We start from the raw sequence: 24,865 nt of genomic DNA, 5'->3' as shown, positions 1-24,865 counted from the left end.
AAATCAATCTTTCAATATATTTCTATAACAATCCCTCAATTTTGTGTGTTTTGGAAAAAGGTTTTAAACATTTAAAATGTCCTTCTATTTCACCCACATGATAGGCATATGTTTTGCAAGTGAACACACACACAAACAACCTTTCCAAACACCCCCCCCCCCCCCCCCCCCCCCCCCCCCCCTCTCAAAAAAAAAAAAAAAAAACAAACAAACAAACAACAAAAAGGGGCCTATACACTACTAGCCATTGGGGGGGTTTTGAGGGGCTAATAATTCAGAGACGTCGTTTAACGATGACGAATGCGTCACATAGACGAGGCACATCTCGTATAAGCGAGGACATTCTTTTAAAAAAAAATTGGTCGTCGCATAAACAACGATAGGCCTTGCATAATCTACGCAACATAATCAAAATCGTTGCCTAAACGACGTTATGACTGCGCCTTCCTTAAACGATGAAAAACAGCGAGGCTGGTAGCGCCGGTTGCACACTGCCATGGCGTCTTTCATGCGAGGCACTTTCATAATACTCCCTCGCGCCTTTCAAAACGCTCGCGGGAATCTTCACACAGCAGCGCCAGTGAGGGGTTCCCCCCCCCCCCCCCCCCCCACAGTGTTCATGACTTGCTGTGTGTGTGCTCATGTGCAGGTTCGAGGTCTCTCCCTCCCGCCCCCTCTCTCTCTGTTATTTTTTCTTGGCTATCCTCTTGCCCACGTTTTCTTAGGAATGTTTATTTTGTAGGTTCTGGCATCCGAGTGCACCTGAGAGGCCTCCTTTCAGTTGGCCTCTTGGCGGCACCCAACGACAGGTTACGTGACATGTTCAAGAAGTTCCCGAGTGTGGAGGAGCTGAAGGTAGTGAAACCCAACTAGCTAGCTAATACTGGCGGCGCCGCCGGTGATCTGTAGCTCAGGATGATAAGAAATATGTGCATACACCGAATAAAGGAGGTGCTCGTGCGGTTGCTTGTGTCCGCATTTGCACATACTGCATTTTCAAGCGCATGTAAAAAGTGTGTAGGTACACAAGGTTTTGAAGATTAATCTAAGATGACTATCGAGTTTGCATTAAGAACAGTATCAATCCCAAGTTTTAATTGTGCTTGGTGCGGCAGCTTGCAAGAAATTAGGTTTGTTTTCAGTCGAGCCGACATACAAGCACCCATATTGTCGAGGGGGTAGCAGAGCTTTGGAAATTTGACCCAATTAGCATTTCCTTGAGCTGGTTGTAGCAAATCCTCGTCGCATGAACTTTGAATTTTCTCTTTTAAGCAAAGAAAAAAATAGTCTGCTTTTGCAAATGTGCAAATGCTAGCAAACCCTTGCTATGGTTGTAGACAATAGCATTCAACCCAATGATGTAATGACCTAGATTCACAATTGGTGGCCTCTTGACGGTTCAGCTCTCATACTTACATGCCTCAAGGACTCAACTGATGAACAATCCCGTCAGGCTTGTTTGTTGATCTTCTATCAACATACATCGACTCACCCACATTGTTGTCAACATACAAGCTCTTTCCCAATATTTCCATCCGACACCGCCCATGAGATAAGTGTGTATCCATGTATTTGAGTCTCGTCACAAAGCCGTCCTCCGTAAGTTGGAGAATATGTTCTCTATAGATGTCACGTGACACATCCAACCCTATGTGTCCGTGGACAAGCTACAACACGACAAGGGTTCAGTCAGTCCAGTCAGTTTAAATTAGAAGTGATCTGGTACTTTTGTGAGTCTATTCGTAGACCGTGCATGCCCAATCACTCAGTGTAGATGCATATCCTCTGGTTGCACACAGCATGATCATAAGCATTCCCATCAGAATTCTTCAAGGGAATTTTCCAGTGCATTTAGCCTATTTTTGACATTTTTCACTTATTATTTTTAAGCGACTTTTGTTGGAAAGTAGGTAGGGCAAATTGTGTATAAATAAAAACCTAGCGCTAGCACTTCATGGCAGAAGAGGCAATAGGAGCACCTTGCTCAACAGGCAACTTCTCAGCAGAACCCCCAAGAGGCCTAGCGTTTTTGCTCCACAGCATAAACCTAGCGTTTTGGATCAGATCAGCCAACGTTTTTGGATCTTGCAGATTCCTGGCGATAGCAAGAAGCAGAAGCCCCAACGTAGAAGATTCACCACAGCATGACCATTTTTAGCCCTAGCGTTTTTGCATCTGCCAGGCATTTCAGCGTTTTGCAGATCTACCGCGACGGAACCAACACAAGCACCGGCGTTTTCAGTTTTCAGTACTTAGACATCGCAGAACAAGTCCCGAACCTCGTAGATCTCACCTTCCCGCAGCAGATCCTCGCCGCACGGTCAGATTCCGCAAGGTTTATAGTTTCAGCCCGGAAAAAGCAGATTTCAGCATCTACGTTTTCAGCGCGTCGTCGTCGCATCGTTGCCATCGACATCGTCACCGACATAGAGTCAGAATTCAACAGATAAAGATTTGCAGATTTCAGCCATTAGCATTTCCAGATTTCAGCCCGTCTCATCGTCTTCCTCATCGTCGGCAAGTCCAAGCATTGTAGAGATTTGTGCAATCATAAGTAGACCGCTCTTGCCATAGAGAGTGGGGCCTTCGGAGGAGGGTTATACAACGTCTCTGGTGTCGTATTCTCTTCTCTCTCTATCTCTCAGTCTCATACACTTGCACGCACAGTGTCCATTCACTTTGTTTGTGATCATAGCACTCTCTCATTAAGAACGGAAGGCTCTCCCTTCCATAAGAACAAAAAGGAACCTTGAGCACAGTTCGGAGCACTTATCTTGAGCAAAGTTCAAACATTCATTCCGTTGCACCTTACAATAGAAAGTGTCACAAAACGGGAGCGTGCATGAGCACTTAGAAAATCTGAAAATTATAATTCTTTGCAAACATGAGAGAAGGGAGAAGATCGACACAGTATTGGGGACCAGAAGATGGGCTGGTTCCCTCCCGTAAAGAGTATTCTTTTATTTAGGGAGAATTCTTATACAAGCACGAGAACCCGAGGAAACCCCTCCGTTCTGTAATCTTAGACCCGAAGGTCGTGCTTTCCCGTAAAGGGCTTGGGCACAAGGCCATTCCTTCCCGTAAGGGACTTAGGCGCGAAGCCGTACTTTCTCGTAAGGGACTTAGGCGTGAAGCCGTACTTTCCCGTAAGGGACTTAGGCTACTTTCCCGTAAGGGACTTAGGTGTGAAGCCGTACTTCCCGTTAAGGGCCTTCCCGTAAGACGGGAGATTCCTGCAAAACAAACCACACAAACACGCGACAACAATTCGTATGGCGAATCCACAATAGATACCTGTCGCTCTTGCGCGGGAAAAAGCGACTTCCGTGCTTCGTAGTCTCGCGGTCTCTTGCGGCAGAGTCTTCTCTTGCTGACGTTGGTACCCCCTTTGAGTGAGGGCATGTGGTGCTTTTATAACTCAATAAAACCTTATAAGTTAAAACCAATGCATTTCACAACACTTCCCAGGCGTCCCTGGATGCAACCACATGCACGAATGCAATGCAAACATAGATTCCTTGCGGGAAAGCGTCTGCCTTCTCGCGATTGTTCCTGCTTTTTGTAAAAAGCTTCATTGAACCCATCTTTATTCTTGTGCTTGCGTTCTTACGCGTATTTTCTTACTCAGTTCGGATTTCCTCCTTAGCCTACGGAATGCCCTCTTTCTGATGCACCTGTCACCCATCTTGTGACGCATCAGGGGCACCCGTAACCCGGCCCTTTCCACCGAACTTACGGAAACTCCTTCGCGATGTTTACCGTCACCCATCAAATGACACATCAGAGTTGTCCGTTCCTGATGGCATTTCTTGTAGCTACAATCTTTTAACAGTTCTTAGTGTACACATTAAAATATCCTAATTTTATAAAAAGAAATTAATCATTAAAAATAAGAAATAGTCCAATTAGCAACAGAAAGTCATCTTTGTGCCCAGCTCTAGTGTCGACTGTATCCATATGCTCATGGTATCTAGCTGAATTCGATCTTGACAGATGAGTCCGGTGATCTCTGTCCCTGTAAGAGATAGGAGGGTGCATCTAGGGAGTACTGGGCCATGAGCTCTAGATATGTTCCCAGTCATAGTGCCCAGCTCAATATGGTATCCAACTCTCTCATCATCTCCTCCATGCGGCGTGGTGTCATAGAAGATCGTCAGAAGGCTGCCCATCCGGGCATTAAAGTCTCCAAGAAGGATAATCCCTGGATGTAAGGTGCAGCGGAATGATGTTGTACTTTTCTCAAGATGAGTGCTCCAAAGTGTGCTCAAGGTTCCTTTTGTTCTTATGGAAGGGAGAGCCTTCCGTTCTTAATGAGAGAGTGCAATGAACACAAACAAAGTGAATGGACACTGTGTGAGAAAGTGTATGAGACTGAGAGATAGAGAGAGAAGAGAATACGACACCAGAGACGTAAAACCCTCTTCCGAAGGCCCCACTCTCGTTGGCGAGAGTGGTCTACTATTGATTGCACAAACTCGTACAAGTGGATGAATGAGAACTGATGCAAGTCTAGGCTATGTCGATGTCGACGACGGGGATGACGAGGGCTGAAAACTGATGCACTTCATCTGCTGTCCAAAAACGCCAATGGCTGAAATCTGCTGCTGCCAAAAACGCTGTTTTGCTGCTCATAAAAACGCTGATTTGCAGCCTTGAAGTTTTCCAAAAAAAACGCTCCTCTGGCTGGTCCGGAATGGCTGAATTCTTGAGGCTTTAGTTGCTGATTTTCTGCTGCTGTGCACTGCTGAGATTGCCAGGAAATTGGCGATAATTGCCCGCTGAAAAACGCCAGCAAAGGGGGGAACTGTGGCGATGAGGCTATGGATGGAAAACGCAGGAGATAGGAGTCTAGGCGATGATGCTTGCTGAAAACGCTAGGTACTGGGGTCTTAGGGCGAAGAAGACTTGCTGATGAAAAACGCCAGGGGATGGGAGGTCGCTTGCTTGGAGGAAATCACCCAAGAGGGAAAGTCTTGCTGAGAAAGGGAGGGGGAACTTGCTGCCTGTGGCCTGTGTTCTCCTTGCTCTTCTGCCAAATAGTGCTAGCCTTGGTTTGCTTATATATTATCTTACCCAATTTGCCCTACTCAGTTCCCAACAAAAGTCACTTAAAATAATAAGTGAAAATTGTAAAAAATAGGAAAAATAGGTTAAAGACACTAGAAAATTCCCTTGAAGGATTCTGATGGATTCTGATGGGAATGCTTATGATCATGATGTGTGCAACAAGAGGATATGCATCTACACTAAGTGCCTGGGCATGCATGGTCTGTGCGAAGACTCACAAAAAGTGCCAGAACACTTGCTAATCTAGACTGACTGGACTGACGGAACCCTTGTCGTGCTGTAGCTTGTCCACGGACACATAGGGTTGAATGTGTCACGTGACATCCCCTCCTTTTCAAAGTAAGGTACTGGTACCGAATTGTATGGCGTCGAGGGAGATCGCCAACAGCATCCGAAATCTTGGAATAGACTCTTCGCTGGCCTACTCTGATGTGTGGGTCGTACGGTACTTGAACTTCATAAAGGTCTGCAACGCTTGCTTCTTTGGGCCGCGCCGAAAGCGACACAAAGTCTTCTGAGGCTCCTTCGATGCTTCAACTTCAGCTAGAGTCATGCTTCTTTCTCCTTCAAGAATCTCCATGGTTGAAAATTCTTGAAACCATTTCCAACACAACCATGAACATACCTATTCCATATAAAGTTACTAGAAAAAATCTTGACTTCCTAAAAGACTGTGCATGCAATGTAGATGAACCAATAGACGGAGTGCCAAACCGTTCACCACACACATGCAAACAATGAGATCGAATCTTGTCATGCTGATCCAAATCAATCAACTCTGGCAATTCACAACGGAAATGCCTATGCTTGGTGCTCATACTTCTTGTGCTCGTTCTACGAATGTCATGCCAAGGAAGAGACCATAGAATGTGACTTCCTTACATACATACTTTTCAGCTTTTCATGAACAATCCGCATACATTCATGCTCATTCATGAGTGAAATGTGCTCAACGTACAATATGTCATGCCTAGGAAAAGGGATCACATAAAGACGCTGACGAAAATATAGGAAATGATCACGAATGAAACACTCGAACAATGGGTGCGTACTAATTATGCGAACACATAATACTTCCTGTGAGGATTCTTTGGACCGAGGCTCGTGAGCCAAGATCGGTTGTTCCTGAAGGGGTGCTTTGGACCTAGGCTCGAGAGCCAAAATCGATCCTTCGTTATTGATTGAATCTGCAACGAGGTTAGCTTCACTAGAAAAAGCATCAACTAACTCATCATCCTTGTGAACAATCACGTCATCTTCATGTAAATCATCATGCTTGTGAGAAATCACATCTTGATCATGCAAATCATCATGCTCATCATTATTATTCAAATCATCATGCGTATCATCATGCAAATTCTGTGTGTCATGCTTTGGAGAAGAAGAGACTGAGAGAGTCTCCTTCTCCTGAATCTGTTCAATCTTTGCCTGCACATTCGCAATGAGAGAGGGAGAATGAACAACTTGCTCTCCACGAATGACAATGGGAGAGTCACTTTTGGCATTGAAAGTGAACGTATTTTCCGCCCAATTAATGAGAGGGTTATGCTCACGAAACCATCGAATGCCCAAAATCATATCACATCCTGAGAGAGGAGAGACAAAAAATTTTCTACGGAAAGCAGATTGTTGAACTGTAAACAACACATCAAGGCACTCTTTCGTGATGAGAGAGTCCATACCAGAAGCGAAGCCAGAGACCTTGAGAGGAGATTTTTGACTAACCTCTAGGCGGGCTCTCTCAACAAGAGAGGGACTGATCACATCATGCATACTGCCTGGGTCAAACAATATGACAAAACGTTGTCCCGTCATATGACCATAACATTTAATGAGAGACTCATCAATGGGAGGGTCATGAGAAACTTCGGGCACACTCATGTTGTCATTGATTGCATTGACAGAGGAAGTGGGTTCTGTGGATTCTTTAGATTCATTAGACCCTCGGAGTCATACAAAATCTCTCCCAAGCTACCAACTCAACTCCGTGCACAGTAACATAGCTACCACCAATCCTGTCAGAAGGGTCCTCCAACATATTGAAGTCACTCCCTATGCACCAATGTTCTGCATGCGGTAGAGACTCAACAATCTGTGATCAAAACTCTGCTCGTGCACTCGCCACATTAGGCGCATATATGTTCAGGAAGCCCACAAGGCAACCCTGAACCTGCATAGTGATTTACTGATCCTGCCTGGCACAATAATCCCTCTGTCCACAATGGCTTGCTGCAAAGAATCCACAATAGTGATACATACCCCACGCTGGATGCCTCCGGGTCCAAAAGTAGTTGACCAAAAAGTATCATATCGTCTACGCAAGAGCTGACCACAACGTCTAATGCGGCTCTCACACAGATGATGCTCCTGTAGCATAAGGAGATCAATCTCTCCTCCCACAAGGTAGCGCTGAAGCTCCTGACGCAGTCGGCCCCGCTGACACTGAAACTGGGGCCCACCAAGTCCCTGCACGTTCCATGAGACGATCCTCATGGGGAGCAAGAGAGAATAGACGCTACCGCAGCAGCTAAATGTGCTATCTTCGAGGTTGACTTGGATGGGGAGTAATCCGCATCCGAGCGTCCTCTAGATAGGCGTGACTGCAACGAGTGCCTGGTCCAAGCCCAAGTAGAGCGATCCGTACATAAAGCAACCTCCTCTGTCCAGGAGTCCTCATGAATGTGTACATAGCATGCCAAGCATTGCGTATCAACAAAGAAGTGAACCACAATGTGTCTACATCCTGCTGTATCTGGAGGGGTCACCGCAAACTTGGCCAATGGCCACAAAGTCTAAAGCATGTCTGTGACTCCTAGGTCTCCCATGTGGTGAGAGAACTCTAGGACTTGTGTATGCAACCACTCAAACACCGAGTCGAGAGTCCACTCAGTCTGGTCCCTGCTGCAAAGGGGAAAAGAGAAGCCAACCATTGAGTCCAAGGCCTCTATCCCCCTAGTTGCAAGGAACACAACATGAACCTTGAAGCAGGCTGCTTCATGGTCTGTTGAGGGGTCGCCGAGAAAATGTGTAAAGTCGTAGTCAAAGAAGTCCCATCGGCGCCGAATGTCGAAGCTCGTCAGACCACGAGGGGCTGCTACAAAGGGAGACGTCTGTACCTGTAGAGGGGGTCGCAAGAAAGGCTGTCCCTCTCTCACTAAGCGACTCGTGGCAAAGGAGCTGCCAAGAGATCTCCTTGCAGCCGGAGATGGCCCTGTCCCCTGGGTCGACTGTGGAATTGGAGCGGGAGGGGGGGGTGTAGGAGCAGGGGGAAGAGGGGGAGAAGAGGGGCGGGGGAGGGCGGCAGAGGTAGAGGGGCGAGGGGAAGAGGCGGCAGGAGCAGGAGGTCGGGGGGGGGATGATGAGCAGGAGGGGAACTCTGGGGGAGGAGGGGCTGTCGAGGGTGAAGCTGAGGTGGGGGCTGGAGGAGGGACCTCATCCTGCGCAAGAGGACCGAAACGGTTTCCCACGGGAACCCACTGTTGTTGGGCAGGCGCCTGAGGACCACTCTGAGTGCCAGGCTGTCGCTGTGGCCCCTGCTATCGTCGACCACGAACTTGCTGCCATCCCTCCTCCACTGGAGCCCCAGGCTCGGAGGGTGGCTGTGCATGTGTGCTCTGTGTCTGCCTGTGGCTGCTGGCAAGCCCTTGCAGGCTAGGGCTGAGTCTGTGGTGTAGGTCGAGGCCTCCTTCGTGGACAGGCTTTCGCAAGATGGCCCATCTGTCGACAAATGAAGCACTGGTTCGGGAGGCCCGAATACTTCACGCTCTGTCTAAACCAACATCCACTCACACAAGGCAGAAGAATGATCTTCGGGAGAGTGTGAGTGTCCCTAACCAGAACGCGAACTGAGGAAATGCCTGCCACCTTGGCAGCTTCTGAGGCTGCCATGCGAGGTGTCTCCAGGACAGTCCCAATCGCTGAGCCTATCCTGGACAAAAGTGGTAGGTACTCCCTCCGTAAACCAGGAAAGCAGACGGAGATGGGGATGTCTGCCTCCTCTACAAGAGCATCTGAAGTAGGATCAAAACCATGTCTCCACTGTCGAAAGTGGGCTTGAGCTGCTCGGATGGTCAATGGACTCATGGCACTGACCTTGGATGCCATCTCGGGGGTCTTGAACTCGATCTGGTAGTAGCCTCGTCCGAGGATTTGAACGTCCAAGCTCTTGCCCACCTTTGCGAGAAGGCGGGCCTGGAGAAGATCACGCAGCTCTCCTCTGCTGGGTCTGGTACCGAGGATCTTGCAGATGATAGAAGTCGCCTGCAGGCGCTCTACCTCTGCGGCTAGGCTCGCTTTCTCTGTTGGTGATAGAGCAAGTCGAATGGTGGGCTCAGCGGGTTCGGACGAAGGGGCTTCAATGGAGTTCTTCTGTGGCGGAGCTTGAGCCTCCATCTGTGTCCATTGCTGTGGCTAAGAAAGAGTGGGTAAAGCAAATTTTTTGCAAAGGGACCCCAACTAGCACTGCCAGAGCCAATTGACAGAAGAACCTCGGCGTGAGAATAGGTAGAACGAAATGAGCCACGGGCGCGGGGGGGGGGGGGGGGGGGGGGGTTTAGTGAGTGAAGATAGGTGGAGGAGGGCGGGATAAGGAAGCGTAGCGTGGCGTGGGAGAGGGCAGCGAAAAGGGGGGCAGCGGGCAGCGCAGCGGGGGCTGAGGGCGGAGGCGGGCAGGGGAAGCGCAAGGGGGGGCAGGCGTCAGCAGAAGCGAGCGGGCGGGTAGGATGGCAGCCAGCGGGAGGTGCAGCGCAAGGGAGTGTGGGCGAGGGAGCAGCGCAGGGGCGAGGCTGGAGCGAGGGGGATGGAGCGCAAGGACGCGGGGGGGGGGGGGACTGCAGCGAGGGGGCAGCGCGAGGCAACGTAGGGGGGGCGGCGGGACAGCAGTACTGAGCAGCCTTATTTATCTCCAGTCTTTTGGCAGTTTTTAGTCCAAATGTGCTCCGAGAGTGGTCTACTATTGATTGCACAAACTCGTACAAGTGGATGAATGAGAACTGATGCAAGTCTAGGCTATGTCGATGTCGACGACGGGGATGACGAGACCGACTCTAGGGCTGAAAACTGATGCACTTCATCTGCTGTCCAAAAACGCCAATGGCTGAAATTTGCTGCTGCCAAAAATGCTGTGTTGCTGCTCATAAAAACGCTGATTTGCATGCAGCCTTGAAGTTCTTGAGGGTTTAGTCGCTGATTTTCTGCTGCTGTGCATTGCTGAGATTGCCAGGGAAATTGGCGATAATTGCCCGCTGAAAAACGCAAGCAAAGGGGGGAATTGTGGCGATGAGGCTATGGATGGAAAACGCCAGGAGATAGGAGTCTAGGCGATGATGCTTGCTGAAAACGCTAGGTACTGGGTCTTAGGGCGATGAAGACTTGCTGATGAAAAACGCTAGGGGATGGGAGGTCGCTTGCTTGGAGGAAATTGCCCAAGAAGGAAAGTCTTGCTGAGAGAAGGAGAGGGAACCTGTTGCCTGTGGCCTGTGTTCTCCTTGCTCTTCTGCCAAATAATGCTAGCCTTGGTTTGCTTATATATTATCTTACTATGCGCGTATGCTGCACTTGTCAATGCAAGGAACTTGCCAACACACTGTGTGCGAGCCACAAATGGCTCCAAGCACACAACAAGCCTAAACTAGTAAGCTCAAAGATGGCGATGGTGTGTCACTCACCGCTCTACGCTTGCTGTCGTGGAGGATTCCTCGCCCGAAGAAGAGAGAGACGTCGCTACGCCGCGCTCAACCGCCTTGCCGCCGTCATGCTGCCGCAATGCTCGATCGCACACTCTCTCTCTCTCTCACGCATACACACACACAAGGAGATGAAGAAGAAGAAGATGGAGATGGAGCAAGAGCACTCTTCAATTGCAAAATGAGAGAATGAGTGAATTTTAGGTTTAGTTGATTTTTATATGAGCTCGCCCCATTCACACTTGGGCGCCCATGCTTAGCCAACTAATCCCTTGAATGTTCCAGTTAGAGTGCGCCTCTCATCGGCGATCACTCTTATCCTTTTCCTACTGGACTGACAAGCCCGGTACGTGACTCTACCAAATAAATAATACAACGTCCGTCGTAGGTGAAAGGAATGTGTGTGAGGGTTAACATGCCTCCCTTCCTGATGTAGATTCCGTCGTCGGAAGCTATTGAGTTGAAGCTCGTTCGTTGAGGTGGAAGAGCATTTGAGATGAATATCCTTAGCCTTCTTCAATCACTGCAAAATCAAACAACATTGGCACAGTAAATGCATTCTCATATACAATTAAAAAGCATATGCAGTTTTAGGCAGACAAATTGATTGGTAGCATAATTCTAAACCATTTATCAGCAATAAACATTAAATTTTAATATAATCAAACGCATAAACAGTTGTAAAGGTAAAAATTAAACAAGTTTGGGGTCGCTAATTTAACGGTCGAAAGGCACTAAAGATCGACTATTAATACCATGGGCGAGCTTCTCAATTTTCTCTGGTCAATTAAGTTGTTTAATTGCGAGAGCCAAGTATTTCATGTCCGAGGGTTGACTAGAGACTATACCTAGAAGACCTTGTAGTTAAGCTACGATAAAAGGAATTTCTCATGAAATCATCGTCTGATTGATTACCTTTTTTTTTGACCCCCCAAAGTCTTTTCACAGTGATTCAATTTTGATGTGTGTGCTTATTTTGTATGCCTTGGGTTTTTTGCTTTTCAAGGAAAAGCGTCCACACTGGGAACCTCTAGGGCTCTAGTACCATAGGCGATACATGTGAGTGGAGTACCAAATCAAGCTGAGGTTTCTCTTCCAGCTTAAGATTTTACATTGTGGCACTTTGATTTTTTGTTTGTTTGTTTTCTACATTTTAATTTTGTAACTTTGGGGGTCATATAACACTGTTACCCTCCCCAGGTTCATCACACTGGTAAACTCCCTTTATAATACTTAATCTAAAGGTCAATAGGGACTAATCCCACTAGAAAGCTCTAGTACATTTCACACAATGCTGCCTAAATCGGATTAAGAACTTAAGTAACCACTGATTATTAGGAAGGCATTCCCCATGGTATTAAGAGCAGATCTCTAACACCTAGCTTGGTCAGGCTAGCGTAGTTGGATTGCTTGATTTTTAAACCTAGACAAGTGATTATGATAAAAAATTACATTGAATTTAATGTTTGATACTAAGTAAATGTGTTGAATATTATGCTACAAATCACAATTAAAGCAGACAAACATGGATGCAAAAAGATAAGGGGCAATGCTAATGGATAAGAAACACTTGTTTGTGTTGATGGCCGTGCTTGATTTGAAGTATGAACGAGAGAAAGATTCCATGAAGGTCCAAATCCTAATAACAGCAACACGTTCCTGTACACACGAGGAAACACAAAGAATACCTCTAGGAGGTACATCAGTGGGAAGAAAGAACTTTGCTAATGACTAAACTCTAAAATAGAAACACTCCTATCGTACTAATCCTACCTACCCTCCATCACTCGAGTGATGAGGATCAAAGGTGTTTGATAACATAGGTTTCTGTTTCAGTGTACCGGATGTGAATGTGTAGGTCTGGTCAATGTTTTGACTTTTATTGTGTATACTCGTTTGCTAATTGCTCTTGCTCTTTATTATTTTAGTTTTTTGTAAGTATAAGGCTTTATATACACATTCCCTAAGATTGGGAGATTGAGAGGTCAGGGAGAAAGGCTGAGAGGGAATCAAGTGAATGATGGATGTCAGCAAACACTCCCCTCTTCCTTGGGTAGATATACCTTTTGGAATGATGTCCTCACCTTTTGAAACCAATTGTTCCAAATTGTTATGGGTGAAGGCTTTAACCAATAGTTTTCGACCGCCCTATGCATTTCATGTAGTTGCAAGGGTGGTAAGGTACTTTCCCATGATTTTATTTGCAAAGTTGTTGTAGGTGGTGAACTTACAACGGGAGGTGCAAACTCTTTCTTGTTTGTATGGATATGTACAATGGTGGGTGGAGGTTGTGTCAAAGCTTCTATTTCCGTATAGGAACTACATGAAGAGCAAGAAGCTTCATTTGACTTCCCTGTTCTTGAGTTAGGTGGAACAAATCGTTCTTTCTTCGGTACCCAAACTAGCTTTGGAGCAGGTGTGTAGCATTCCGTGATTTTTTCCTTTCTGCGATCTTCAATTTGTTTTGGAGCCATGGGATTGAGCTTACATGGGCCCGGTGACAAGTAAGAGCACAATTTACGTTTTGGCACCCAGATTTGATCATTTCCTTCATAATAGCCTTGGGCTTCCAATAGTTTTTTAGGAATCCAACGCAACGTTTCCTTATATTTCTGGGAGCGAATGGTACGTTTCTTACAAGGCTTCTGTTTTTTAGCACTAGCTATGGTCGCTAAAGAAGCTTTAGGGACCGACTTGTATGTTTTCTTCATTACATTAGGATGAGTCTTGTCAGAAGCTATATGCATGGCTTGTAGCATATTTAAGGGTACTTGCATTTCATCTCCCTCAGGTGTTACCCAGGTCGTCCCCTTATTTCCCCAAGTGTCTATGGTTGCTGCTAGGTGGACCCAATCCACATTGTCCGACTCAGTCATCCCAGGTAGTACATCCATATAAGGAGAATCTTTCTCAATATCAGTGTCCGCTTTACACTTGTAACAATACTGCAATGGGGCCGAGAGAACTGTGGTGTCAAATCTATGATCAATTATAAACCTGTTTCCTAAAGGATGTGCTCGACCAGTCACAAGATCCACTCGAATGACAGAATCTTGGAATTGCAAGTAGACATGGTTTTTAGACCAGTCATGCACCATTTTTGCTTCCCTCATGAAAGGACGTCCTAAGATCATCTCCGATACCATAGTGTGTTTGGAGAAATCCATAACGATGAAGGTAATCCTTATTTTATGTCCAAAGACCTTGATCTTGAGATCTTCTAGCATCCCAATAGGTTTAACAATAGACCCATTGGCAATCTTCACTACTATGGTTGTGGTCGCAAGGTGAGGTCTTCCCATAGTTTCCCATCAATTTTTAGTCACAATGCTAACCCCAGCGCCACCATCAAGGATTCCCTTCACAGTTAATCCCTTAGTAGTGATTGGTATGGTCGCATTGGATTCATCACCCTCAAAGTATTGTCCCAACTTGTTAACAAGTATTTCTATAACAAGGTTCTCATCTAAGTTGGGTTGTGGATCTAAGTGTTCCTCCTCTATTGGCATCTCCCCAGCTCCATCTATCTGGGCAAATTGTGGTAGCCCAAACTTCAGTTCTCCATTGAGGAAGGCTCGAAGAGCTGAGACTAGCTCAGGGTCTTTATATAGTTTGGACATGATGGTGGTTCTAACTTCTCAAGACATGAAATCTATCAATTTGGCAATGTTTAACGGCACCTTTTGGACTTTAGTCCCTTGACGTGGGGAAGATGGGATCTCCATTTCTTCGATAGGATCAGGTAGTCCCTCTCTAAACATTCTTTCCATCAAGAAGTGAGTACACCCACTTTCCCATGACTTTAAGTCACTTTCTTCTTGGATGATATTAGGTATGGCTAAGGGTCTATGGACTTGGTAAGGTTGTTGTTGCGTAGGGAACACGGTGTCTGTAATCTGGGTTTGCCTAGGTGTTGGTTCTAGATCTCTTTGGGTATTTTCTACCAAACTCCTTAATTGCTTGACTCGCTCGATTTCCTCTGTAGGGTTTGGATAAGTTCCTATCTTCTTCTTGGATCCTTGCCATCGTGGCTCATGAAGATCTTTCTTGTTGGTTTCTATCTTAGTGGACGTTTTGGTCTCCATGGTTTCACCTGAATCAGAATCCTCTTTAACGTCGTTCATATATACGGTGTCGTCACCAGTCCCTATGTTGGTCTTTGAACTGGGGTCTGACTTGGCTACTTTTTGCGATCTCTTTATTCGTGTTTTTTTTTTTTTTTTTGAGATTGGGTAATTGATGCCGTGTCTCTTTCCTCAAGAATATAATTTTGTTTTTGGAGCATTGATCGTTTGAGTACGTTTACTCGTACCACAGGTGTATTTTGTGATGGCTCCTCGGTAACTTCAATCAAGTTTAATGGCATGATCTTCGGTGCATTTGTATTATGTGGACATTAGGCAATCAAATGATATATGTCACATCGATTACACATGAGTATCGGCATTGTAGACATGCTCGCTTGATTGTTTTGCATTAGGGTGGCATTCTTTTGTAGCTTAATAGGACACTCGGCTACACGATGTGGACCTCCACACTCATAGCATTGAAGAGGTGGTCTCTTAGCAGTGTAATTGATATTTTGGCCTCTTGCAGCAAGAGCAGCTACTTGATATACAGGTTTGACTTGTCCTCAATAGTCCTCCATGTAGTATTGTGGACTTTCTTCAAGCGTATCCATCCCATAGGCAATATTAGGATCTATATCTTCCTTAGAGCCTTCCAAACAAGCAATAGATGACTCACAACCTGCTTGATTCACAGAAGTGATTCTCGGATGTGTGGTTGCGGTCCTAGCACTGGAGGTGGTAAAGGTGTTGTTTGAACAACATTTTGGGCCCTAGGGACAATGTGTTGTGCTGTTTGTTCAAGAGGTGGGGCCAACATCAATGCAGACACTCGAGGTGTGTCTGTCCATGCTAAGGTTGGTCTATTGGCCATCGCGCGCTTAAATACTATGCAATCCTTAGCTTGATGACCATACCTCCCACAGGCATTGCAGTTCCCATTGAATTTTACTCTAAAAGTAGAGCATTCGCTGGTACTATGCGGTCCATAGCATACTGAGCACCATTGTTGCTCCCTTCTTGGATATATATGATTGTTTTGTGGAGCACGATTGTCTCTAAGACTCTCTTGAATAGCCTTCGTGAGATCTGCTAAAGTCATCTCAGATATCTTTGGCTCTTTAGCAATAGGCTTTAGGGTCATTGGCTGATGCCCTAATGCTTGCGAGCTAATAGATTTAGGCTCAACAGACACTCTTTCTCCTTGAATCATTAAATTATCCTCCAATTAGATCGCATTGGTGGTGACTGCTTTCCAAGCGGTGATACCTCTAATGACTAAGCCATTGTAGATATCCTCATGTCGTAACCCCCTAATGAATCTATCAAGCAATTGATTATTATTGAAGCGCTCATTTGGATTACAACGAGAATTCAAATGCTTCAAGCGACTAATAAAGTCTCTCACCGACTCTCCTTTCTCTCGTTGGGCTTTCTCGAGCTGAGAGGTTACACCCCAAAGCACTCCCTCTTGTATGTATTCTTTCAAGAACAATCTCCTAAGAGTAGAGTAAATCGTTTTTTCTTCCACCCTTAGGGTTGTATACCAATCCCCTGCCTTCCCACTTAAGGTTAATCTTAAAGCATCACTCTTATGCAGGTCATTGTGTTCTCCTAGAGAATCGCATATTTGTTCAAACACTTCGATATGCTTTCTCACATCCCCGTCTCCACTAAATTTTTGTGTGAGCTTGGCTATTTGTATTGCCTTACTTCTAAGCTCTCTATCAGGCATGTTACACATATTCTCAGCAATAGATCGACCAATAGCTTGAGCAAATGTTGCCAAGTCACCTAAGTGAGCAGGCGCCGTGGGTGAAAGCGCTCCAGAGACTACATGTGGAGTAGGTATTGGCATTGAGCTTGGCGCATAGGAAGCCCTTAGGTTCGACGTTGGGTACGATGTTGTGCCATGTGGTGGCCCATAGTTCATATGTGTGGCCATAGGCATAGCAGACGCCGGATGTGACATGCTAATGCTAGCCGGTATAGTCCCATAGAAATAAGAGCTTGGGTGTTGTGGTTATGGAGCATAGGTAGTTGAAACAATGGGAGGGGTAGGGACTACATGAGTGCGATGACCCATAGGTGCATACGATTGGTACACACTTGTAGGTACTGTTGCAGGCATTGAGCTACCATGTAGTGGTGCTTTACTAACAAATGAGGTCCATGGCGTGTTTCTCGGCATGCCCATTATTGGGGTAGGCATGGTAGTCGTGGTGTGATCAAGGGAAAGATGAGCTAGACTTGGAAAGGTAAAGCTATCACTTGTGGGCTCAAATTGCACCGAGACCCCTGGCGAAATAACATATGGGGGATCCATCGGACTTATCGAGGGAGTCTCCATTTGCGATAAGGTTGGTTGTTTAGCCTTCCCTGTATCCAAGAATCTCATGAGACCCGTTGAAGGCATGCTGATCCCCTTGTTCTGTCTCTCTAACTCGATGACCCTATGGATGACCTCACAAACTCTTTGTTGTTGATCCTCCACACTAGTAGCACCCATTGTGGATTGTAGGACATCTATGATCTAACCAACCCACGTGATAGGTGTGACCTGTGTATAGGTCGGTTAGAGTTTCTGTTTGTAGTTCGTACTCCCAGTTCTCATTTAAGAACGCTCCATCTAGGATTGAGGTGTTAGGGGTGTCCTTTGAGCCAGATGCAATGTTGCTTTCTAGGGGTTTGCCCTTAGCGGTTGCTAAGTCAGGAACACTCGATTGCTCTCTTAGCAAGGATATTGACATAGGGGCTTTCGCTTTTAACTCTCTTCGTTGCTCCGCGTTGCGTAAGCTCTCGACTTCCTTTTCCCTAGCCGCAGTGATATATCGCTCAACCTCTTGCACTTCAGCAAGGCTTCTACCATCGGGTAATATGACCTCGGAGAGGAATAGCTCTGAAGAGTCAGGAGGTGTAGAGAATGAAGTATTCACGTGCACATTCTCTAAGGGCATAGGATCTACGTTGGTCATGAATGGAGAATTTACTTCCCCACCCCCCTCATTTACATTATCAGCTCCATGTTCGGAGCGAGTGACTCTACTAAAGGTTTCTTTCAAGCGGCTAAGCACGCTCGGCCCGAACCGTGGACCCATGGCTCCATGACGTCGTAGTCAGAGGAAGAGTCACTAGCCGCTATGTTCGGGTCTTGGTTTGTACTACCTTGGGTCTCCGCCGAGGGCCCGGAACCTAAGGTAGGTGGATATTGAGAACTCGCGTAAGTCGAAATTCTCTCTAGTTGCTTGTCTTTAGCACACGACCAGAGCGCAGATGCATGTGCCTTTGACACCCTACAAGCGTCGGCGAATAATCTCGAATGTTAACCGCTTACATTTTTAGGCGTCCGTTTTTACTTTTTTTTTAATTTTTTAATGTTTTTTAATGATCGATTTTTTTGATTAAAGTGTGTGATAGCTCAAAACGAGCGTATCACTCAGAGGGTCGTGGTGTGCTTTACAACACAACGTTCAGTCACCTGAAGCTCCGTTGGTCCTCAAAAAAGTCGATTTTTAACTATGTGTGAAGTTAAAATACGTAATTTTAAAGAGCGAGTGAGGCCTGAGCCTGAGCCTGAGCTTGGGCTTGGGTCTGGGAGATATTCCCGATCCCAGTCCTACCTTTATTTTATTTTTTTTGGATAAGGTCGCTACGGCCTGCGCGCGAGCACACACACACTCTAACTACCTACTTACAACTGATACACCTACTGTTACAGACTAACACACTTCATTAGCTGTAACAGATCTACTTCCTACTTACTGTACTTTGCATTACATAGAACTAACAACCTTAATACTAAGACCTTATCACAGAGGAAACACAGTAACCTTTCAAAAATTCATTAACAAAAAAATACACAGTAGCAACACAAAATCCTTCTTCTCAACAAACACACCTTCCTTCCCTATCTTTCTTACAATTGAAATTGCACCACAAAAGAAGCACAAAGTGCCATTCAAGCTTAGTGTATGGCATTCCCAAGCAATGGCGCCAAAAATGTGCGCGTGTGTCGCACTTGTCAATGCAAGGAACTTTCCGATACACTGTGTGCAAGCCACAAATGGCTCCAAGCACACAACAAGCCTAAATTAGTAAGCTCAAAGATGGCGATGATGTGTCACTCACCGCTCTACGCTTGCTGTCGTGGAGGATTCCTCGGCGCGAAGAAGAGGGAGACGTTGCTACCCCGCGCTCAACCGCCTCGCCGCCGTCGTGCCGCCGCAATGCTTGATCGCATACTCTCTCTCTCTCTCTCTCTCACGCATACACACACACAAGGAGATGAAGAAGAAGAAGATGGAGATGGAGCAAGAGTACTCTTCAATTGCACAAATGAGGGAATGAGTGAATTTTAGGTTTAGTTGACTTTTATATGAGCTCGCCCCATTCACACTTGGGCGCCCATGCTTAGCCAACTAATCCCTTGAATGTTTCAGTTAGAGTGTGCCTCTCATCGGCGATCACTCTTACCCTTTTCCTATTGGACCGACAAGCTCGGTACCTGACTCTACCAAATAAATAATACAGCGTCCGTCGTAGGTGATAGGAATGTGCGTGAGGGTTAACACTTACCCAATTTGCCCTACTCAGTTTTCAATAAAAGTCACTTAAAATAATAAGTGAAAATTATCAAAAATTAGGGAAAATAGGTTAAATACACTGGAAAATTCCCCTGAAGGATTCTGATGGAAATGCTTATGATCATGCTGTGTGCAACCAGAGAATATGCATCTACACTAAGTGCCCGGGCATGCAAGGTCTACGAACAGACTCACAAAAAGTGCCAGAACACTTGCTAATCTAGACCGACTGGACTGGACAACTCCCATATATCATCATCTAATACAACAAATGTCATGTGACACTGGACAACTCCCATATATCATCATCTAATACAGCAAATGGAGACTACCTTCTAGGTGCAGCATACTTCTACAATATTAACACTACATCTCGCTCAATACCTAGTACGAGTTTTACAGGTTCATCTTCAAGATGGTGTAGGCGTATAAATATGCTGTCAGTAACTCGATACTATGCACGAACAACCAACTGCTACCCTCAGTCGATATTAAGCTTGAAAATATGTACCTTGAGTCCTGATTTGTTTACAGGCATGTTTAAGCCATTAAGAAGCCGCGCCTGCATGAGCATGAAGCTGCCAATTCTTGATTCAATCACCATTCCTGATTTAATCACCAAGTGGCACCTGGGGCGTGTGAAGCAAAGTAGTGCCGTAGTAGTAGTAAGAGCGCAAGTAGAGCATAATATACATGAGCAGGGAGACAACGACAACTTGGAGCTGAGTGAGCATGGCAACAGAACATCCAGCGGGCTCGAAAGGAGGCCCTTCTTCTTGCACACCGACTTGTTGGCTCCCACCATCCCTTGCTTGCCCTTCTTCACGACTCTTCTGCCATCCCTGCCATTGCTCTCACCTTTGTCGGCATCAAGCTCACACCTTGCGCGATCTCATTGAAGCCTACAACCTCTACGAGATCGCCAACGATCTAAATCCGGCTCATGATCCTGCATCAGCTGCAGGTGAAGCTGATCCTGATCAAACTGACCTTGCTCTGGAAGCAAAACCCACGCGAACATAAGTGCAGAGTCAATGTGGACGTGAATACTTCAGTCAGCTGCTCCAATGCTATTGTAGGCCTGCATACATGGGATTGCTGTGTGTATCCCTTAAACCAAGATATAACATCCCTTACAATGAGCTCATTAAGAATCCGTCCTAATTTTACATTTGCATCACACTTAGCATACATATCTACTCAAGCCGATGTTGAAGCCACCCTGTGCTGGAGCAGTCAACAGAAGACCACAATGAACACCACCGGGTAGTGTCCTGCCAGGAGGTAGCATCATCCTCTGTGGAAAACACAAGCTGAGGTGGGAAGTCGATGGCAATGCACCAGATGCAAAGCTGGGAAGTCGAAGGCAAGATCAGAGGAAGAAAGCCCAGCATCCTCCCCTCCAGCCCTAAGATCTTATTCTCCATGTTTTTCCCCTCTCCAATTGCGGGTTCTCCTTCACGTGCTCCAGAACAAGCATCCTTTCGTCGAACTCGTGCTCGTATGCAATTAGCGCAAGGGATGAGAGTTAACGCAAAGGTGCAGAATAGGCAAGGCTTGTGTGTTGGCCGCCAAGAACAAGATCTTAGGATTGATCTGGGGTAATCCCTTCGGGGATGAGAGAGAAGGGAGGAGCGATGCTGATCTGGCTCCATAGCACAGAAAATGCAGCTTGAGAGGTGAAAATGCTGGCTGTTTGTAGAAAACACAGCCACCAAGGAGGAGCGATCTCAGTTTTGAGGGAGTTCTTCGTGACGGAAGCAATCAACAGGGGATCGCTGGCTTAGGAGAAGAACCTCAGCATCTAATACCATGTGAGAGTGGGCAGCGGAAGCAGAAGCGGAAGCATGAGCATCAACTATAATGCTGCCAACAACAGTATATAGCTCAGGTTGAGTCCTTTCCACGAATACATGAAGATCTGCTTCATTTTGTCCACATCTGCCATACGGTTATAAGCTTGTGCTGCATTCGACCACAAACCATCAAATCGCTCATGTAGCTTACTCTTGCATTGAGCTCCACCTGGTTCAAAAGGAGTTATAAGAAACTTCTCAAACTTATAGTTGAGATTACATCCTTCTTCATTTAACATAAGCTGCAACCTCCCGGATCTGACATTAATTTGCAACAAAACATCATCACCCCCTCTATCTTTACAACATATGATAGGCATCTCTAGACAGTCAAACTCTATGGCATGCTTTAAAATCCCCAATCCTTTGCAAGCATATCTACTCTCCTCATTGTAAGGTTCTATTGCACTTTCAGGTCCCTCATGACATGTGTCGTCTTGAACCTGGTCTTGCAAACCATCTTTGTTTGTTTCTAGAACCTTGTCCACAATAAAATCTTCATCCAGCTTCTTTGAAGTGATGTCAACATTAGGCTCATTGCAATGCGCATACATATTGTGCTCATCGGAAACAATGTTATTGCCGAATATGGCTGATTTTTGCATTAAGCGCCTTCAAGCCATGTGGCGTTGCTCCAAGAACTTTACATGGGTGAGAGAACTTTGTCAGCTGGGCTCATACAGAAGGGTTGAGGCATAAATTTGTCTTTGACATGTTATATGCCGAATTTGGCAACCATGTGTTGCATATGGTGCTTATTAATGGGTATGGCGAATGTCACGTAACACATCCAACCTTATGTGTCCGTGGACAAGCTACAGCATGACAAGGGTTCAGTCCAGTCAAGTCAGTTTAGATTTAGCAGTGATCTGACACTTTTGTGAGTATATTCGTAGACCGTGCATGCCCAGTCACTGAGTGTAGATGCATATCCTCTGGTTGCACACAGCATGATCATCAGTATACCCTTCAGAATCCATCAGATTCAGTCAGGGGAATTTTCTAGTGCATTTAGCCTATTTTCCCTATTTTTGGTTATTTTCACTTATTATTTTTAAGTGACTTTCCAACAAAAGTAGGTAGGGCAATTTTGCTAAGTTAATATATAAGCAAACCCAGGTTAGCACTTTCTGGCAGAAGAGGCAGCAGGAGCTTCTCGCTCAACAGGCAACTTCTCAGCAGTACCCCCCAACACCCCTAGTGTTTTTGGATCCCCATCCTCGCTGGGCATTTTCCTTGGCGTTTTTCCCAGTCTTGCATGATCGTTAGCATCATCAACAGCATAGCCATTGTAGATTCCTCCCATCGCCAGCAGTAGACAGCCCTAGTGTTTTTCAGCCAAAAACGCTATAGTCATCATCAGCGTTTTCAGCCCAAAAACGCCAGCCAGCCTGCAAGTCCTCAGCGTTTTCAGCCAGCGACATCAACAGTAAAAAACACAGAATTTCAGCAGTTAAGAACGCAGGTTTTCAGCTATAGCAAGGTAGCAAATACATCCTAAGTGGTTGCAGAAGATCCCCCATTTTCAGCCCATGAAAACGCAGCCAAAACAGTCATCTTCAGCCATCGAAACAGTCCCAAAATTCAGCAGTTAGAAGACCTCAGATTTCAGCCATCAAGTCGTCGTCGTCATCACCGTCGTCGTCATCGGCATAGTCCAAGTTGCATCAGTCCATTGCATACGCATTGTACCACTTTGTGCAATCAAAAAATAGACCACTCTCGCCGGCGAGAGTGGGGCCTTCGGAGGAGGGTTTTACAACGTCTCTGGTGTCGTATCTCTCTTCTCTCTTTATCTCTCAGTCTCATACACTTGCACGCACATTGTCCATTCACTTTGTTCGTGATCATAGCACTTTCCATTAAGAACGGAAGGCTCTCCCTTCCATAAGAACTAAAAGGAACCTTGAGCACAGTTCGGAGCACTCATCTTGAGCAAAGTGCAAACAATCATTCCGCTGCACCTAACATTGGTATCAGAGCTTTGGTAGTGTTCTGTATCACTCAAGGAAAGAACCACAAGAACCACAAGAACCACATAAATTTTTTTGCTTGTTGAGGTCGCACGAACCCAAGTTCGCTTGGACGTGTCGATTCCTAATCGTGTTTTGTTGAAGAGTGACAGGAATCCCAAGAAAGAAGGGCTTGTTAAGCCTCCCCTTGTGTCTCTTTTCACTCATTGAGAGGGGACCGTGTACTTAGCGGCCGGCCAATCGACGTGAGGTGGGAAAAAGCAACCTTGGTGTGAGCGCAAGGCCGCAAAGGGGTGCGCCCGCAGAAAGGAGTAGAACTCGGGTGAAGAGAAGATCCTTCTCCAACGCGATTTGCAAGCGAAAGAACACCTCAAGAACCTCAAGATCCTCAAGAACCCAAGAACCCAAGAACCAAGACCCTCAAGAACCCAAGTTCCTCGTGAACTTAAGAACCAAAGATCATAGTGCATGGTCGTCACCTGAACCGGAATGGATACTTCGCATACAGGTGATGAGCATGAGAGAGGCGTCGAAGATTTTTCCCCACCAGGAGACTTTTTTGACCCTCCCCCTTCGCCATCTACGCCACGAGTTGCACTCACTCCTATGGAGATGATGGTCAAGTCGATGTTGAACATGATGGCACAACAACAAGAAACGAATCGAGTTGCATTGGCACCACTCGCCAGCAAAGCAGAACAACAAGAAGCTAGGGACCGTGAGCGCGACGACAGAATTGCAAGAATTGCCGCAAGCCAAGAAGCCAAGGACCGTGAGCGCGACGAAAGAAATGCTAGACATGCCGCACAACAGGAAGACAAGCGCCTTGCTTTAGAACGCGAGTGCGACGCAAGAAAAGAAAGAAAAGAACTAAGGAAGGAGGAAGCGGCAGCACGAGCCGCGGCCTTGGAGGCCGGGCGTGAAGCTCGAAGGGAGCTATGCACTCAAGAATTGCTTGCCCAAGTCCTAGCCTCGAAGACCGAACCACCCAAACATCGTGGGAGTTCATCAAGTGGCGCAAACCACGACGCGGATTCCAACCATCCAGTCACAGAGAAGTTGACTTTCAGTAAGTATGACGGTAAGATGGATGCTACGGTTATTCATTCTTGGTTGCATCAATTTAATGCTTATTTTGCGACAACTAAGAAGACAGGAAATAGCAAAGTTTTGACGGCAGCTATGTACCTTGCCGGTGATGCCATCAATTGATACCCGCATGGCAAGAGGCACAGCTAGCCGTGCACCTAGAGGCAGCCGACGATTTCACGTCCCTCTCTTTTAGTTGGGTTGATTTCCAAGACAAGCTCAAGGCACGGTTTATGCCACCTCAGTACCTCGCACGATTGAAGGACGATTGGCGCTCTCTCAAGCAAAATGGTATGCCAATTATGTCTTTTTCTAACTGTATTTTGCAGCTAGGCACTCAATTACGAAAATCGGATGATGAGTGCAAAGAGGCTTTTCTCTTTGGATTGAACGAGTATATCAAGTACGATGTCGAGATACTCGATCCAATCGATTTCAACAAGGCGGTAGCGATTGCTCTCGCCCAGGAGATGAAGCACAACAAAGAAAAGCCTAAGGAGAACAAGACTTCCACAAGTACCTCGCAGACTTCTCAGAACGGTAAGA

General features: G+C 46.1%; 1 protein-coding gene and 1 long non-coding RNA gene across 2 annotated transcripts in view; one reads left to right on the top strand and one right to left on the bottom strand.

Annotated features, from left to right (window-relative positions):
* Nucleotides 1–444: 444 nt before the first annotated feature.
* The window catches only part of LOC147464266 (uncharacterized), a 44,158-nt gene continuing 19,737 nt past the window's right edge, over nucleotides 445–24,865 (top strand). The window contains exons 1-2 of the long non-coding RNA XR_015187569.1: nucleotides 445–649; nucleotides 743–855. This is a non-coding gene — a long non-coding RNA (uncharacterized LOC147464266). The remainder of the gene's footprint in view (nucleotides 650–742; nucleotides 856–24,865) is intronic.
* Nucleotides 21,260–21,862, bottom strand: LOC147464268 (uncharacterized). The gene has a single exon (XM_086508679.1). The coding sequence runs from the start codon at nucleotides 21,860–21,862 to the stop codon at nucleotides 21,260–21,262; it is 603 nt and encodes a 200-aa protein (XP_086364805.1).

The sequence above is a fragment of the Adiantum capillus-veneris genome, chromosome 1 (genome assembly GCF_014529385.1).
Source record: "Adiantum capillus-veneris isolate H3 chromosome 1, ASM1452938v2, whole genome shotgun sequence".
NCBI classification, from domain to species: domain Eukaryota; kingdom Viridiplantae; phylum Streptophyta; class Polypodiopsida; order Polypodiales; family Pteridaceae; genus Adiantum; species Adiantum capillus-veneris.
Note: the sequence above shows the minus strand (reverse complement) of the source record. Positions and strands in the feature narration are given on the sequence as shown.